Source organism: Labeo rohita, unplaced genomic scaffold, assembly GCF_022985175.1.
Source record: "Labeo rohita strain BAU-BD-2019 unplaced genomic scaffold, IGBB_LRoh.1.0 scaffold_220, whole genome shotgun sequence".
Taxonomy (NCBI): Eukaryota; Metazoa; Chordata; class Actinopteri; order Cypriniformes; family Cyprinidae; genus Labeo; species Labeo rohita.
The window spans coordinates 59,171-74,658 of NW_026128440.1; the positions used below are offsets into that span (position 1 = coordinate 59,171).

At 35.4% G+C, this 15,488-nt stretch overlaps 1 protein-coding gene across 1 annotated transcript; it reads right to left on the minus strand.

Moving 5' to 3' along the window:
- Positions 1-1,607: 1,607 nt before the first annotated feature.
- Positions 1,608-10,409, minus strand: LOC127159478 (calpain-2 catalytic subunit-like). Its single transcript, XM_051102286.1, has 21 exons — positions 10,131-10,409; positions 9,293-9,362; positions 7,952-8,070; positions 7,615-7,748; positions 7,255-7,423; positions 6,677-6,760; positions 6,503-6,588; positions 6,347-6,421; positions 6,105-6,265; positions 5,859-6,028; positions 4,936-4,947; positions 3,917-4,128; positions 3,673-3,709; positions 3,512-3,577; positions 3,367-3,424; positions 3,216-3,280; positions 2,502-2,570; positions 2,339-2,417; positions 2,111-2,227; positions 1,966-2,024; positions 1,608-1,877 (listed from the first exon to the last, which is right to left on the minus strand). Exons 1-21 carry the CDS (start codon positions 10,365-10,367, stop codon positions 1,854-1,856), a joined length of 2,103 nt encoding a protein of 700 aa, XP_050958243.1. The 5' UTR covers positions 10,368-10,409; the 3' UTR covers positions 1,608-1,853.
- Positions 10,410-15,488: the final 5,079 nt, after the last annotated feature.

The window sequence follows — 15,488 nt, forward strand, 5'->3', positions numbered from 1 at the left end:
CTTAGTGCTGCATTTGACACTGCCGATCATAACATTCTTCTAGAGAGACTGGAAAACTGGGTCGGGTTTTCTAGGATGGCGCTCAGTTGGTTCAGGTCATACTTAGAAGAGAGAGGTTATTATGTGAGTATAGGAGAGCATCAGTCTAAGTGGACGTCCATGATATGTGGAGTCCCTCAAGGCTCAATTGTTGCGCCGCTCTTGTTTAGCCTGTATATGCTCCCACTAAGTCAAATAATGAGAAAGAACCAAATTGCCTATCACAGCTATGCTGATGATACCCAGATTTACCTAGCCTTATCACCAAATGACTACAGCCCCATTGATTCCCTCTGCCAATGCATTGATGAAATTAACAGTTGGATGTGCCAGAACTTCCTTCAGTTAAACAATGAGAAAACTAAAGTCATTGCATTCGGAAGCAAAGAGGAAGTTCTTAAGGTGAATGCATACCTTGATGCTAGGGGTCAAACGACTAAAAACCAAGTCAGGAATCTTGGTGTGATTCTGGAGTCAGACCTTAGTTTCAGTAGTCATGTCAAAGCAGTAACTAAATCAGCATACTATCATCTCAAAAACATTGCCAGAATTAGATGTTTTGTTTCCAGTCAAGATTTAGAGAAACTTGTTCATGCCTTTATCACAAGCAGCGTGGATTATTGTAATGGTCTCCTCACCGGCCTTCCCAAGAAAACCATTAGACAGCTGCTGCTCATCCAGAACGCTGCTGCCAGGATTCTGACTAGAACCAGAAAATCTGAGCATATCACACCAGTCCTCAGGTCCCTACACTGGCTTCCAGTTATATTTAGAATTGATTTTAAAGTATTGTTACTCATTTATAAATCACTCAATGGCCTAGGACCTAAATACATTGCAGATATGCTCACTGAATATAAACCTAACAGACCACTCAGATCATTAGGATCGAGTCAGTTAGAAATACCAAGGGTTCACACAAAACAAGGGGAATCCGCTTTTAGCTATTATGCTGCCCGCAGTTGGAACCAGCTTCCAGAAGAGATCAAATGTGCTAAAACATTAGCTACATTTAAATCTAGACTCAAAACTCATCTGTTTAGCTGTGCATTTACTGAATGAGCACTGTGCTACGTCCGGACTGATTGCACTATGTATAATTGTTTTCTGTTTTTAACTGTTTTTAACTCTTAAATTTATTTTAAATCAATTTTTAAATTATTTTTAAATCATTAAATCAATCAGTTTTTACATTTTACATTTTTTGTTTTATTGTTGTGATCATTGTTTTTATGATTGTTCTACTTCCTTTTTTGTGATTATTGTTTTTTATTATTGTTTTAATATAATATTGTTTTTTATGATTATTCTACTTCCTTTTATGTAAAGCACTTTGAATTACCTTTGTGTATGAAATAAAATAAACTTGCATTGCCTTGCCTTGCCTTGCCTTACTAACAAGAAAGTACCATTGTGCTACCTTACATACTATGTATGCTACATAAAAATGGTAATAATTCAATATCCCATTAATTACTGATTTTTACAGTAGAACAATGTATGGTGTAATCTATTTTGTAAACAGGACATCAAATCATCAAAATGATAGACTTTGCAAATACGAAAAATGTGATTTAGTCATCTTTATTATAGCTTTATTATAGCAAATTGTTTTATTTTCAGCAGATGAGCACCATAAACAAATTGCATTTCGTGAGCAATTCCAAGTTTAGATAATACACGTCTTTAGTTGATTTTGCACTGACTTTACACTGAATACTCTTTTGTATTCCAGGTCTGCTGGATCCTCTTCAGTTTGATTGCAGGAAATGAATGGACTTCTAGTGCAATTCTGGTGCAAGGTAAGAGGATTTTCAACTAAGTGCCAAGCAGAGCCACTGCAAAACACAAAACAACACATCTGTAAATGCAAACGCTACATTGAGAAGATACAAAAATCTTAATTCACATTCACACGTGTGTCACCTGCAGGATATCCAGCTCAATTTTCCCGGTGCTCTTCTTATCGAATGTTTTAAATATTTCTGTATGGAGCACAGATAAAAATGTTACAGTAAACACATTTTTGTAATTTCAAAAATGAAACTGGATAATCTTCAGCAAAACTTACTGAAGAGCATTTCCAGGCGAATCAGGCAGCCAACGAAGCAATCAAAGTCAATGGCGTACTGCTGATTGGCGTAGCGTGAGATTATCACCTCAAGTACCTCATTGTTCAGCTGGAACCCTGTGGATAAAAGCACATACAACCATTAATGCACTTGTCATTGTGACCGCTTTTAGAAGAAAAAAATTACTATATTGTCTTCAATGTTTAGACTAAACATAGAATTGTTACCTGCTTCTTTCACAGCATTTCTCATCTCATGCGAACTCATAGTGCCTGAGCTGTCTGTATCATGCTTCTTAAAAACCTCCTGGTGAAGCATAACAGAAAGTATTTAATATCGCTAAGTACAGTGAAGAATTTATTTATCTTTACACTAAAGTATATATTATACCAAATATTTCTGGATCTTTATCCACAGTATGTGAAACTCCACAAGGCCGAGTTTGCCGCTGCCATCTCTCTGGACCAAGGTCAAGGGTTATAGGAGAGTTATCATGATTAATTTCGTCATTATGTTTCGACAATGAAAAGAATATTAATTTACAGTTTAAAGTTTCAGATAATAAGTGTTTAAAATCCAAACTGGGGTTCCTGAACCCCTTGAGATTTGTGAGGAAACTGCAAGGGGGTCAGTATTTTATATTCTATATTTTTATAATATTTAAAAACATGATAGGGCTGTCAAATGATTAATCACATACAAAAAAAAAGTTTGAGTTTGAGCCTAATGTATGTGTGTGTACTGTGTATAATTATTATGTATATAAATGCAAACACATTCATGTAATATAATTTATATTATATATAACAAAAAACTGTACATAAATAACATATTTCTATTTGTGTGTATTTATATATACATAATAATTACACACAGTACACACACATATATTGGACTTATTTTGTATGTGATTAATCATGATTAATCATTTGACAACTCTAATTTTTAATAATTTTACAGAAATCCAACATCAGAGAACTGTGAACATGTAAATGTGTTCTTGAATTATTCAAATATTAATCTCTCAGGGGATTTCAAGTAAATAAGATTGTGAATCTCTGCATTAATCCATGTAGATTTCATAATCCAGTGAGGTAAGGATACATCTAGCAGGCTGATAATGTGGCGACAAGTTTCTGTACTAAATCCATCCATCTTCAGACCGGTTCCTGTGTGAAATACCACGAAAAATCTAATTCAGATATATCTACTAATATTTAAATGTGAATAAAACTTGGAAAGTTTGTTTTCCTACGTTTTGAGGTAACACTGTCCAGGATCTTCTGTAGTTCAAACACAGACACCTCTGAGTCCTGCAGAGTGAAGACAAGATCATGCATGCTAGGAAAAAATAAAATATTAATGACTCAAAACTGAAAATGACTACCTATTTGACTTACATTTCCAGCAATCTGACTGAAAAGGTGTTTGAAATGTGGGTCCACATCACTCTCAGATATGTGTTGCTGGTAAAGGAAAAAAAATATAATTAATTGAAGAAAAATAATTTTTGATATTAAATGGGGTATATATGAATTGTGTTTGTAAGTGATAAAGTCACCTTTTTCACATCTGCACTGATTTCGGCATCCATCAGGCTGCAAGGACGAGAGTCAGAAACATCCATCATGCATTTGGGTGCAAATACAAGAATGTTTAGAGTACAGTTATGGTTTATTGGTGACAAACAGATAGTGACCAAATGTCCAGTACAAAACCTGTGCAACATCACCACCATGTGGTGTAAAAAGAAAATGTTTTTAAACTATTAATGTTGAAATATACTAAAAACACTTGTGACAAACCTGGCAGCAGCCTCTTTCTCTGTGAACACACGCAGTATGAAGCTTCCCTTGCGATGGGGCTCGAAAGTGGAGGGGATGATGACATATTCACCCGGAGGCAGTTTGAAGCGCTCGCCCACCTCTCGTAGGTTGATGAAGGTGTTGCTCCCAGCAATGGATCGCTGACGCAGTAATACATCAGGACCTAGATGAATGTTATTGCGACCCTTGAACTGCAACACAAACACAGATGGATGAAATGGCATCTAAAAACTCGCAAAGGTTGTTTAATATAAATGTATCGTATGACGCCCCAAAGCGACAAGATGGAGAAATGAAATATAAGTTGGGAGAAAAATGATATTTTAATGCTTTTGCGTTAGCTCGCTAAATTTTCACAAAAGAATACAAAAGAATTAGGTTACCCTGAGAAACTTTGGATTCTCTCGCAAAAGTATTGCTTTCCCCTGAGAAATTTAGTGTTCTCTTTTAAAACATTTATGTTTTTTTTTGCAAAAATATTGCATTAGCCCGAAAAACACTTGTCTTTCTCGCTAAACATTTGTGTACCCTTGCAAATCTATTGCGTTCACCCAAAAGACTTTCCATTTCCATCTCAGAAGTATTGCGTTTCCCTGAGAAACTTTTCGTTTTCTCCCCTGGTGAAAAAACCAGCATATGCTGGTAGGTATGTTTTGATGCTGGTTTAAGCTGGTCCCTTGCTGGTTTTTGCTGGTCATGTTGCTAGTCAAGGACCAGCATAAACCAGCAAAGGACCAGCTTAAACCAGCATCAAAACATACCTACCAGCATATGCTGGTTTTTTCACCAGGGTCGCAAAAGCATAGGTTTTGCCAGTGAATGCAAAGTTTCTTGGGGAAATGCATATTGGTTTTTCCCATTTATTTATTTATTTATGCATTTTTTCTATCACCATGTCCTTTTACGGTCTCTGTAGTATCAGAAAAATGAAACACTGAATGGTTACATTGGTGGCGTCCAGGTCTCTTATGTACAAGACATACAGAGCTCATACACACCTCATCTGGAACCTGAAAAACACCAAAGAATAGTAGATTATTTAGTGTTCAAATTCATACAATTCACCACAAAAATATTCTGTTAAATAGTGGTAATGTTGATGGTTATGTTAAAGTGTGTTAGATAAAATGGAACAATTGAGTTCTGGAAGTAAAATCACTTTTTTTTTTTCATAGAGATTTTCTATTATTATTAGGAATAAGCACCAAGAAGCCATCGTTTACTGTGAATTTATAACAGGTAAGGGCCGTTGTTAGGTACTGTAAACCATGGCTTCACGAGGCTTATTTCTTTTGTTAAACGGTTATTCCATATACTAAGGTTTCACAAAATAAACAGAGCAAATAAAAGTAATGATATTAATAAAAACAATATTCTTCCGCTAAAAAATGTAGTTCCTCAGAAACAGTTGTGGTTGCAACAAAGTGGTTGCCAAGCAACACAGAAGTAAACAAAGGTGTATGTTTGTAGAGTAATTTAGAACAGCTTAAAACGCAGCTCAACCAATCAGAATCAAAGACCGGAACTATCCATTTTATAATTATTATTTTAAGCATTTCAACACTGTCATAAGCTCATAGGCTATTAACTGATGTTTCAACTTCTATAAGGAAAAAAAAAACTCCAGGTGAAGAACTACAATACCAATGAATCTTGAAGAAATCTGCTTCAAATCAAAGTTTGATATATTTATTTATATATTTATATTATATATTTATATTCATCTTTGAGCAGGTTGGTTTAGTTCATGATTCTTTATTGACTATTTTTTTTTAATCCTTGGAGAAACTGGAGAAAATGAATGGGAAACCCATCTCTGGAACCAAGACGATGTGATTGTGATTGTAAGGTTGGTGGTTCTGCTGGTTGTGAAGTTGTTTGTGGTGTTGAAGGTAATGTTGTCTGCTGTATTAATAGTTACCTTATAGATAGCGAAGCCAATGGTGTTCAGGTCTCGTCCAAACCGCCTGTCTTTACGACTGTCTTTCTGCATCAGACCCACGAGGATCGTGCAGCCATCCTCTCCATCATGAGGATCATCATCTTCTTCATCCAGCTTGATTACAAACTGAGGGTTTGAGCAGAATGTAGCTGGAGAGGAGGAACCAGATGGTCAAAAAACAGCTTTTAACCAAACCTACTTCCAAGCACATTGTAGTTGATTTACCTGGGTTGTTCCTGCAGCCCCCTGCGGTGGATCCCACCCTCCAGTTGCCTTCAAACTGGCTGTAGTTCCATCGGCTCACATCTTCGCTCGAAAGAGTGTCTGGAGTCAGATTACAGATCTCCAACTTCGAGAACTGCTGTATGAAGTCCGAATACGCCATCCTGACAGGACCAGGAAGGTTTGTCAGTATTCATCAATGTACTTCTTAAATTGTTGAGGGTTAAAAGCTCAAGTTCTCTTACCAGAACTCTCCATCTTCACCTGAATAATCCAGTTTAGACTTCTCCTCCGGTTGGACGCTGTTCCACTCGTTAGAACTGAAAAAGAATTGGAAATATTTTATGGGATTCTTCTTCTGACTGATGTTGAAGGTGTAGGATCTGTTTAGGGAAACTCACTTGTCACTCCAAGGGCCCGTCCACTCTACCTGACCCCACGGGTTCCTGATACGCACAAGTTGAACTGGACAGCCATAGGAATGAACCTGTAGAAACAATGAGGTGACAGTTATTAGAGCTCCTTCAAGTTTTTCCTTCTGAATCCATATTTTAAAGTCACTAATGGTTTCTGACCTCCTCTGCGCCCGTGACAGAGTAGGCATGACCCTTCACCAGCTTCAGACTCGTCACTGCTTCCGACTCATATGAACTGGTAATCTGCTCAATAATTATTAAACATACAGTATGATTAGTATGATAACATGATGTAATATACATCATGTGACACATCATTTGACACGAGTAATGGCTGCTAAAAATATTGGTTATCATGATTACCATTATCAGCCAACATCTTCATCAGTGCATTCCTACTTGTTATGTATTACAGCAATGATAATAATTGTGTAACTTGAAATTTCTGGCATTTAGTGTGAGCTACAAGTGAGCTAATACTTCCACACACAAAATCCTCCTTTAAATATGGGCGAGTCCAACCAATTTGCATATGTGGCAAATATTCTTTCCAAGTCGCGTGCAAAACACCCATGTTCGGTTTCACAAGGAAGTAATATCCTGAATCTTCGTAAATAAAAGCTTAGTTTGTTAGACCACAGATCCACTAAACAGGTTTATCTGAAGATTAAAAGCTATTTTTTTCTTGCCTCAAAATGATGTGAAACAAAAGCCACCGGAAATGGAATGGGACTCACATCAATAGAGCAGCCCAGTAATGATCCCAGCGTTAGTGCTTTCTGCATGAGCTTAAACAAGTATGGAGGAGCTTTGCTCAATTCGTAGTTCTCAGAGATGCCTCCTGTGAAATCCTCAAAACCCTCAGTGGTCGAACCTCCCGCCAGAGCTTCATATGAGCCATTTAACCTTCAAAATATGGGAGAAATGAGCATTACCGGTTAAGCAGATCATGGATATGTGACATGTTGTAAGAACATTGTGTATTTTCTAGGCTGTGGTTGTTTACCAAGCGTTTCAGATGACTCAGTATCTTATTGTTCAGCATTACAGTTCAGGTAAGTAGTAGCAGGTAATTAATGATGAAAACACACGCTTACTTTGCATACGCCTTTTCCAACAAGGCACTCCAGAACTCAGAGCCCTCGGCTGAATGAACAAACAGCAGCTTCCCATCTCTGGTGGGCAGCCGGTCATCAATTACAACGTCCACCCATTCACCATACTGCCAGAACTGAAGAGACGAGAACAACACCAATCAATTTGACAGTGTCCATTCAATTTATTATTGGAATTATTATCTTCAAAAGAGGTCCAAAAGTCTTAGACCACTCGTGAAAGTAATTTATTTAGCTTTTGTTCCAGGTTTAAATTACATTTTCAATCTTAGATCTTCAGTGTGGTCTCAGACTTTTCGATCCTACTGTATGTTCTGACCTGGAAGTGAAAGATGCCGGCATATTCCTGTGTAAAACTCTGTCCAGGTGGAACTACACGTTCCAGAACCTCATTATCCAGAGTCAAAGATGCAATAGCCGCCAACAACCAACAGTCACCTGCAAATGTGTCAGATATCATTAGATACTTCTGAATTATGCTCATCGTTTTATTTTCATGCAAACTTACTTCCAGGTCACCTAATACAGATTTAGCCTTCCAGGATCAACTTGGGCTTTGTTTTGCTCAAAGAGTATCCTGGGTGTATGAATTGTGGGGTTTGAACTTACTAACTTTCAAGCTTAGGTCTTCAACCACTCCCATGTCTCACAATATGTTTTTCCACAGCACAAGAAATGGATTGTATTGTGAAGTAACTTTAATTAGTGGTTGCTAAATCTAGGATCACTATTGTTGTTGCTTATACTGTTCTTAACCACTTAGCACTACACTCCTTAAATCGAAGGAGAGTCGTATCACTTCAATTTTGGAACTTAAAGGGTTACTTCACCTCAAAATGAAAGCTTTGTCATTAATCACTTACCCCCATGTCATTCCAGACCCGTAAAAACTTACATACCACTGTCAAGACTCAGAAAAGTATGAAAGACATTGTCAAAATAGTCCATCTGCTATCAGTGATCAATCTGAATTTTATGAAGTGATGAGAATACTTTTTGTATGCAAAGAATTTATTCGATTCGATAATGATTTTATTCAACAATTCGTCTCCTCCGCGTCAGCATAGCGCCATTTTGGAGAAAATCTGCAGGACGCAAACTGTGTATGCCGGATATGCTGTTTTAGTTCAAATCAAAGTGTAAATATACGTAGAAAACGTATCTGTGTGGTGCAGCTGACACAGAACAGCATAAAGCGGAGCAGACGAATTGTTAAAATCGTTATTTTAATTTTTTTTGTGTGTACAAAAAGTATTCTCGCTTCATAAAATTCAGACTGATGGCAGATGGACTATTTTGACAATGTCTTTCATAATTTTCTGGGTCTTTACAGTGGTATTTACCTGGCAGTCAATGGGACAGTCACAAGCCTCCCGGTTTTCATCCAAAATATCTTAAATTGTGTTCCGAAGACGAACTAAGCTTTTACGGGTTTGGAACGACATGGGGGTAAGTGATTAATGACAAAATTTTTGTTTGGGGTGGAGTAACACTTTAATCATTTAATCGCTTAAAAACTCTTTTTAATTATATGTTAATGGTTAAATGTTGAAAGTAATTGTTATTGTGTTTTTGAGTGCATCATAATTTGTAAATAATTCATATGTTTTGCTACAGGCCACACCCAAACATCATTCTGATTAAAAGAATCTTTTCTCACCTAAAGCTCCCTGGCAGATGTCTGTCCGCTTGGCACCGTCCACAATGAACTCAGGGTTTGAGCAGAGCTCCTTTAAAAAGGGACAATGTGAGAACAATTAGAGGTTATAGTGTTACGCTGTGTAATGGTACACCTGAATAGGTGTTATTTGCTCTTAGCAAACAGCACATGTAAAAGGTTCAGCTGAACTGATGGTTTGTGTAGTCATAAAAGAAGAAACAAAAAAATACAGATAAAAAGCATCTTATTTATATAACAATGCAAAGTGATGAGCAGAGAGTCTGCATGTTGTAAGTGTCAACGTACATAAGATAATCTTATAAGATAACCTAAAGAGAAACCTGAGCTGCCGTCGGTCACCATAGGCAGCAATTAAACATTAATTTTACCATTTTAATCCTATTACATTCGTTTTTTTAAATCATTTTGGCTCTATTAAGTATAAAAAAATATTAAAAAACACAAGCATGATAAAAACAATACGAAAAATACTGTTTTTGAATATTTATATGTATAAATGGTTCTAAATGGTTCTATTTTTTTCTTATTGTGTAGAACATTCCAATATTCCGAGGAAACGTTATCCACTGTGAAGAAACTTTTTTTGGAATGTAAAGGTTGCATGGTTTTATTATCAATATTATTACTTTATATTAAATTAGCCTCACTACTTTTTAAACTGTATTTACGTTTTTGCATTTAAGTAATTGTGTAAAAGTAATTTCAAGAGTCCTCTTAGGTAAAATAAATTCTATAAAACATGCAAGGATCACAAAAACACACCTTAATATTTACCTAAACTCCACCTGTGTGGAAGAAAGCAAACACACTGCAGTACCTTAGGTCTCTTCCATTGCACTCCTCTGGTCTTGAATGAGTACCGCCCGAGTTCATTGTATCCTAGAGAGTCGGATTCAGCAGGGAAGGTCGGGTCACAGAACAGGGTTCTTTTGGCCAGACACTCCTGCTTCAGGCTCTGGTAGTCCTGCTTATTGTAGGGAATCGCCTGCTCATTTGTTCCCAATCCTTCTCCTCTATCCTGCCTCCTAGAAAGAACTTTAGCAATATTAGACATGCTGCCCTGTAGTCGTGCTCGAGTTCCTCTGAAGCTTGTGCAGTGCGTGTTTTTGTGAGACTGATGCTGGTTTTGTATGGTAAAGCAGTGGGGGGGTGGAGTCAGACCCACCTGTCAGCACATGGGGGCAGGTGTTTGCTTTCACACTGGTTTTCATGTAACTCTGTGAGGCAAAATGAACATACAGTTCTGTAAACCACATTGTCGTAGATACACTTTGAATAAAATGTAAATACTTTAGTTCATTTACTTTAGGAACCAAAATGTTAAGCAAATACTGTTATGGAAAGAAAGATGTGAATGTTTTAGTATGTAGTAGTAGTTTTAGATATAAAACTAGAAACCGTAATTAAGTGAGTCACATAAAAAAAATTCTTGATTTAAATACAAATTGACATTTTATCATTAAGTTACAGCAAAATATGATGAAAGTATCTGTTTTGACCTACACTGCATTGCCAGACACCCAAACACCACACCCATGCTTGCTGGTTTAACATTCAAATAGAGCTGCAAAACCACAGACATTAACGTGCTTCCTAACACACAGCTTCTGCTTATAGATCATGCTAAAGTTAGACTTTATGCAGGTATGTCAAGTTTTTAGACTTCAAACTCAGTTAACCATTTACTGATCTTTGCGCATCGTCATGACGGAGCAGGAAACGTCCCTTCTCAAACTACAAAGCCTTCAGAATGACACATGTGTACCGTAGCATTAAGATTTGTGGGATTAGGGGTTTTAGCTCATTAATTATAAAGCGGTGTGTATAACATGGCCTATGTCGTGCAGATTTTTTGCAAACTCCAAATCTTAATTACCACAAATCACCACGTTTTTTCCCCTCACAGATTTAAAATGCCCAAATCACATGTGTCACCAAACATTATGTGATTTGGAGTTTTCTATATTGGTTCGGATTTTTTAGGCTATTGTGTTTTTGTTCCCTGCTCAAAAAAAAGATCACAAAATGTGTAATGGTTTTACTGGTTATAATGGGACTTGTTTAAATGGAACATGTAATGGACCCTTTGGGCTTCTATTGGTAATTGGTCACCTTCTATTGGTGGCTTGTTACACACTACAGAAAAACATTTTTTAATGGTTTTAATGGTTAAAAGTTGATAGTTTGTAATGGTATTTGTAGTGGATGGATTTCTATAGTTCTATAGTCTTTTCATCAGGGTTTGCAGGCCTACAGTATTAACTTTTTTTGGTTGAAACACTAACTTCCCCTTCCACAGAGATCAATAAAGCATTGACACAATAACTTCATTTCCTTATTGGGATTGCGGCAGCGACGGAACAGAAAAGAACATTTCGGTTTTGTTTTGCTTGTTCCCCTGTAGTTCCATATTTAAACAAACAAACAAAAAAAGTAATTATGTGCTCAAGTAATGAAGCAAATGGTAAAATTACACATCAATTGATTTATATCAATCAAAACATATGAACGGTGCTACAGCCAACAACCGATTAGAAATCCACGCTCTGGCTGAACCGAATTTAATTTCATGGGAGATGGCGCTGTTGTGCAGCTAATCGAGTATTGAGCTTCCTCTCTACCGCTAGAAAGAAAGAAAATTTCAGAATGAACGAACACGTCTGAACGATGCGCATAAGTAGCTAATTTACACTCCAAAATCCTGTATTAATTGACAGTGAAATTGATATTGCTGTTTCCCCGCCGTACCATTGCCAACTAGTCAACAAGTTCCGTGTGATAAAAGCATGCTATTTTAACAATTAATAACTTTAAACATATAGTTGTAGATGATTTTGAAGTTTAATAATAAAGTCAGATATGTTAGCCTATTGTTTTCGCAGCGACATACAGTAGTCAACATTTGAAGTGGAACAAAACCTTTCATCAAAGTTGTGCTAAAACTAAAACAATACTCGTTTCTCTCTTGGGACAGATTTTAAGAACTTTTTTGATACAGTAGTCAACATTTGAAGTGGAGTCGCTGTCTGTGTTTTTAAATGGACGCACTTCTTCCTGTTCTTCACTCACCTGTGTGCGTAAAAACGCGCAATAACGCGTTTAAGCAAGTTTTTGTCATATATTTGTGTTATTTAAATCTGTATTTTGTCTAGTGTTTTATCAATGATTCGTCTGATAAAAACGACCTCTACTGTTGCTTTGGTTATACTCTAGCCGATTACCTATCTGTTCTGTTTATTCAGTTTCACCAGGTGGTCAGATTAACAGCTGTCATTGTAATAATTAACTATATTTGATGGTTATCTTGGTATATGGACCCACATGTGAATGTAATGTTGTTTTGTGTCTATGCTTTCCTTTTCATATCTGGGGCCAGTTGCATAAAAGGTTAAGACTTTTATTTTTTTTTTTAAAGCTGTCATTATTTAAATTCTAAAAATGATTAGTCTTTCCCTTTGGCTAACTGCTTTTCACTGTCTTAACATCTGATTACATTATTAGCCTGATTTGGCATTTCAAACATGCTGTAGTTGGTGTAGGTGTTCATAGTTGATTCTCATCATCTTTTGAAATTGTAATACCTAAATATTTTGCCTCCTTTTTATGTGACACCTTATTTGAGGTCTAGTGGAGCTTGTGAATAGCCATCAGTTTGCATTTCAATGTATTTAACTGTAATCCTAATGCTTCCGCAAAATATGCAGAATGCTAATGGAATTTGCATATGGTCTTTTAAAATGGGATATATAGTCAGCAAGCTGACTGATAATACATTTGTATTCCTTAATTCCGGAGATACTTTAATTTTTTACTAGAAAGGTTTGCTGTTACGCAACCATAATAAATAACAGAGGTGAACTACCACAGTCTTATCATATAACTCTTTTCACCTGAAATCTTGGGCATGTTCCTTTGGGAAAAGCAACTGTTAATGTCATTGTAAAGGATTTTGATTATAGGCCTATTTATATATTTTGGCCCAAAAACAAAATGATAGAGTGTCTGGAAAGGAAACGGATGCTCCACCATACTGAACGCCTTAATAAAATCCAAAAATAAAATAAAACCATCTTTTTAAATTATCTAAGATCCTTTTGTCCTTTTTTGGAAGCAAAATAATAAGCAATAGATTAATATGTAAATAGTAGGCAATAGATAAATATTTCTAATACAGTCTTGTAGTAAATCTTCCCAGAAGAACTTGAGATGTCCTGGAGATTTACCCGTTTACTCGTAATCTAATTCTCAAATGGTCAAATCCATCACTTTCTTCAATTTACTAGAACAGGATTATTACTGATTTTATTAATAAACTACCTGCAGCATTTCTTTCTCAATGTTTTTTCAAGATTATAAAAGTATTAGCTATTAAATTAAATTAAGAAGGTTGTGTGTTTAGCCACTCATCTGGAATTAAATTAAAATCACCTCCAATTAGAATAAACTCTGTGGGGTACTCTTCAAGTCATTTATAATGTCAGTAACTGAAAAGAGCAAATCACTATTTTGGTTGTGATTATTACATCTGTACACATTTATCAAAATAATTAAAAAAAAGGTCTTATCTAAACTGAGAACAATTGCTAACCAATGTCCAATGTTCTGCAAACAGATAGCAACACCTGCAGATCGATTCGTGCTGTGACTAAAAAAATATGTCATCACCCCATTGATTACGCCAGAAAGGAGTATTCACAGCTTTTAGAAAAAAAAAGAAAAAAAGTTAGATTTTTAGCTTTTGCAAAAAACAAAAAATACCTTTCCTTTTACTGAATCTTTCTGATTTAAAGACGAAATGAAACATTATAATAATTAACTGTTTGTTAACCCTGAGCTTTGAACTAGTAAATATAATAACCCTGTTAACGCTAGAAGAAAGTTTGGTAACACTTTACAATACGTGTGCACAAACTTGCATTAATTAATGCTTAACTAATGCAGAGATAATCATGAGTTAATATATTACTCATGAAGAACTAAACCATTTATTAATTATTTAATCAGCAACTAATGAACATTCTATATGATTCATAGGTTAAGTAATCAATACATTGTTATTAGTTAAATGTGTCATAATGTATTAATTCCCTAATAATTTATTTTATTAACTAATAGTGTCAATTTATGTGTTAACTACCACAATGGGTTGAAGTCACGCATTTCATCTTCCAGTTGTCTGCTTTAATTAATCATTAACTAATGATTTGCAAAGATATCATTATGTTATGACTTTACTTGTTGAGGCACAGAACTATTAACTAATTGTTAAGTAATATGTCATTGTGGTTATGGATTTAGGATTAGTTAGTCATATGCCTTAACAAGTAAAGTCATAACATAATGATATCTTTGCAAATCATTAGCTAATGATTAATTAAAGCAGACATCTGGAAGTTGAAGTACATAGCTTTGACCACTGTGGTAATTAACGTGAATTTACGTCATTAGTTAATAAAATAAGTTATTAGGGAATGAATACATTATGACACATTTAACTAATAACAATTGATTACTTAATCTATAATCATATAAAATGTTCATTAGTTGCTCATGTAGTAATCATTAATGAATGGTTTTAGTTCTTCATGAATTATTCATTAGCTCATGATTATCTGTGCATTAATTAATGCTTATTTGTGCACCCGTATTGTAAAGTGTTATCGAAAGTTTACAAAGAGTCCCATATCACTTGTCGTCAGTCTCACTTATCAAATGAAAATTAGGCACCTCTCACTGCAAAAACGCGTTCTGTCTGAACGGGACCTTACAGAGTATTAATAAACAACTAGAGATGACATTCCAATAAAAATATGGTAACACCCTATAAAATAAGGTGATATTTGTTAACATTAGTTATGTATTAACTAACATGGACGAACAACAAACAATATTATTACACTTTCATTAATCTTTGTTAATGTTACTAAAAATAATAGTCGTTCATTGTTTGTTTGTTAATTCATAGTGCATTAACTAATGTTAACAAACGCAATTTGTGATTTTTAATAATGCATTAGTAAATGCTGAAATTAACATTAAGATTAATAAATGTTGTAGAAGTATTGTCCATTCTTAGTTCATGTTAACTAATGAACCTTATTTTATAAAGTGTTACCAGAAACATACACAGCACTGCTAAACGTACAAAAAGTACAAATAGATGTTCAATTCTGTT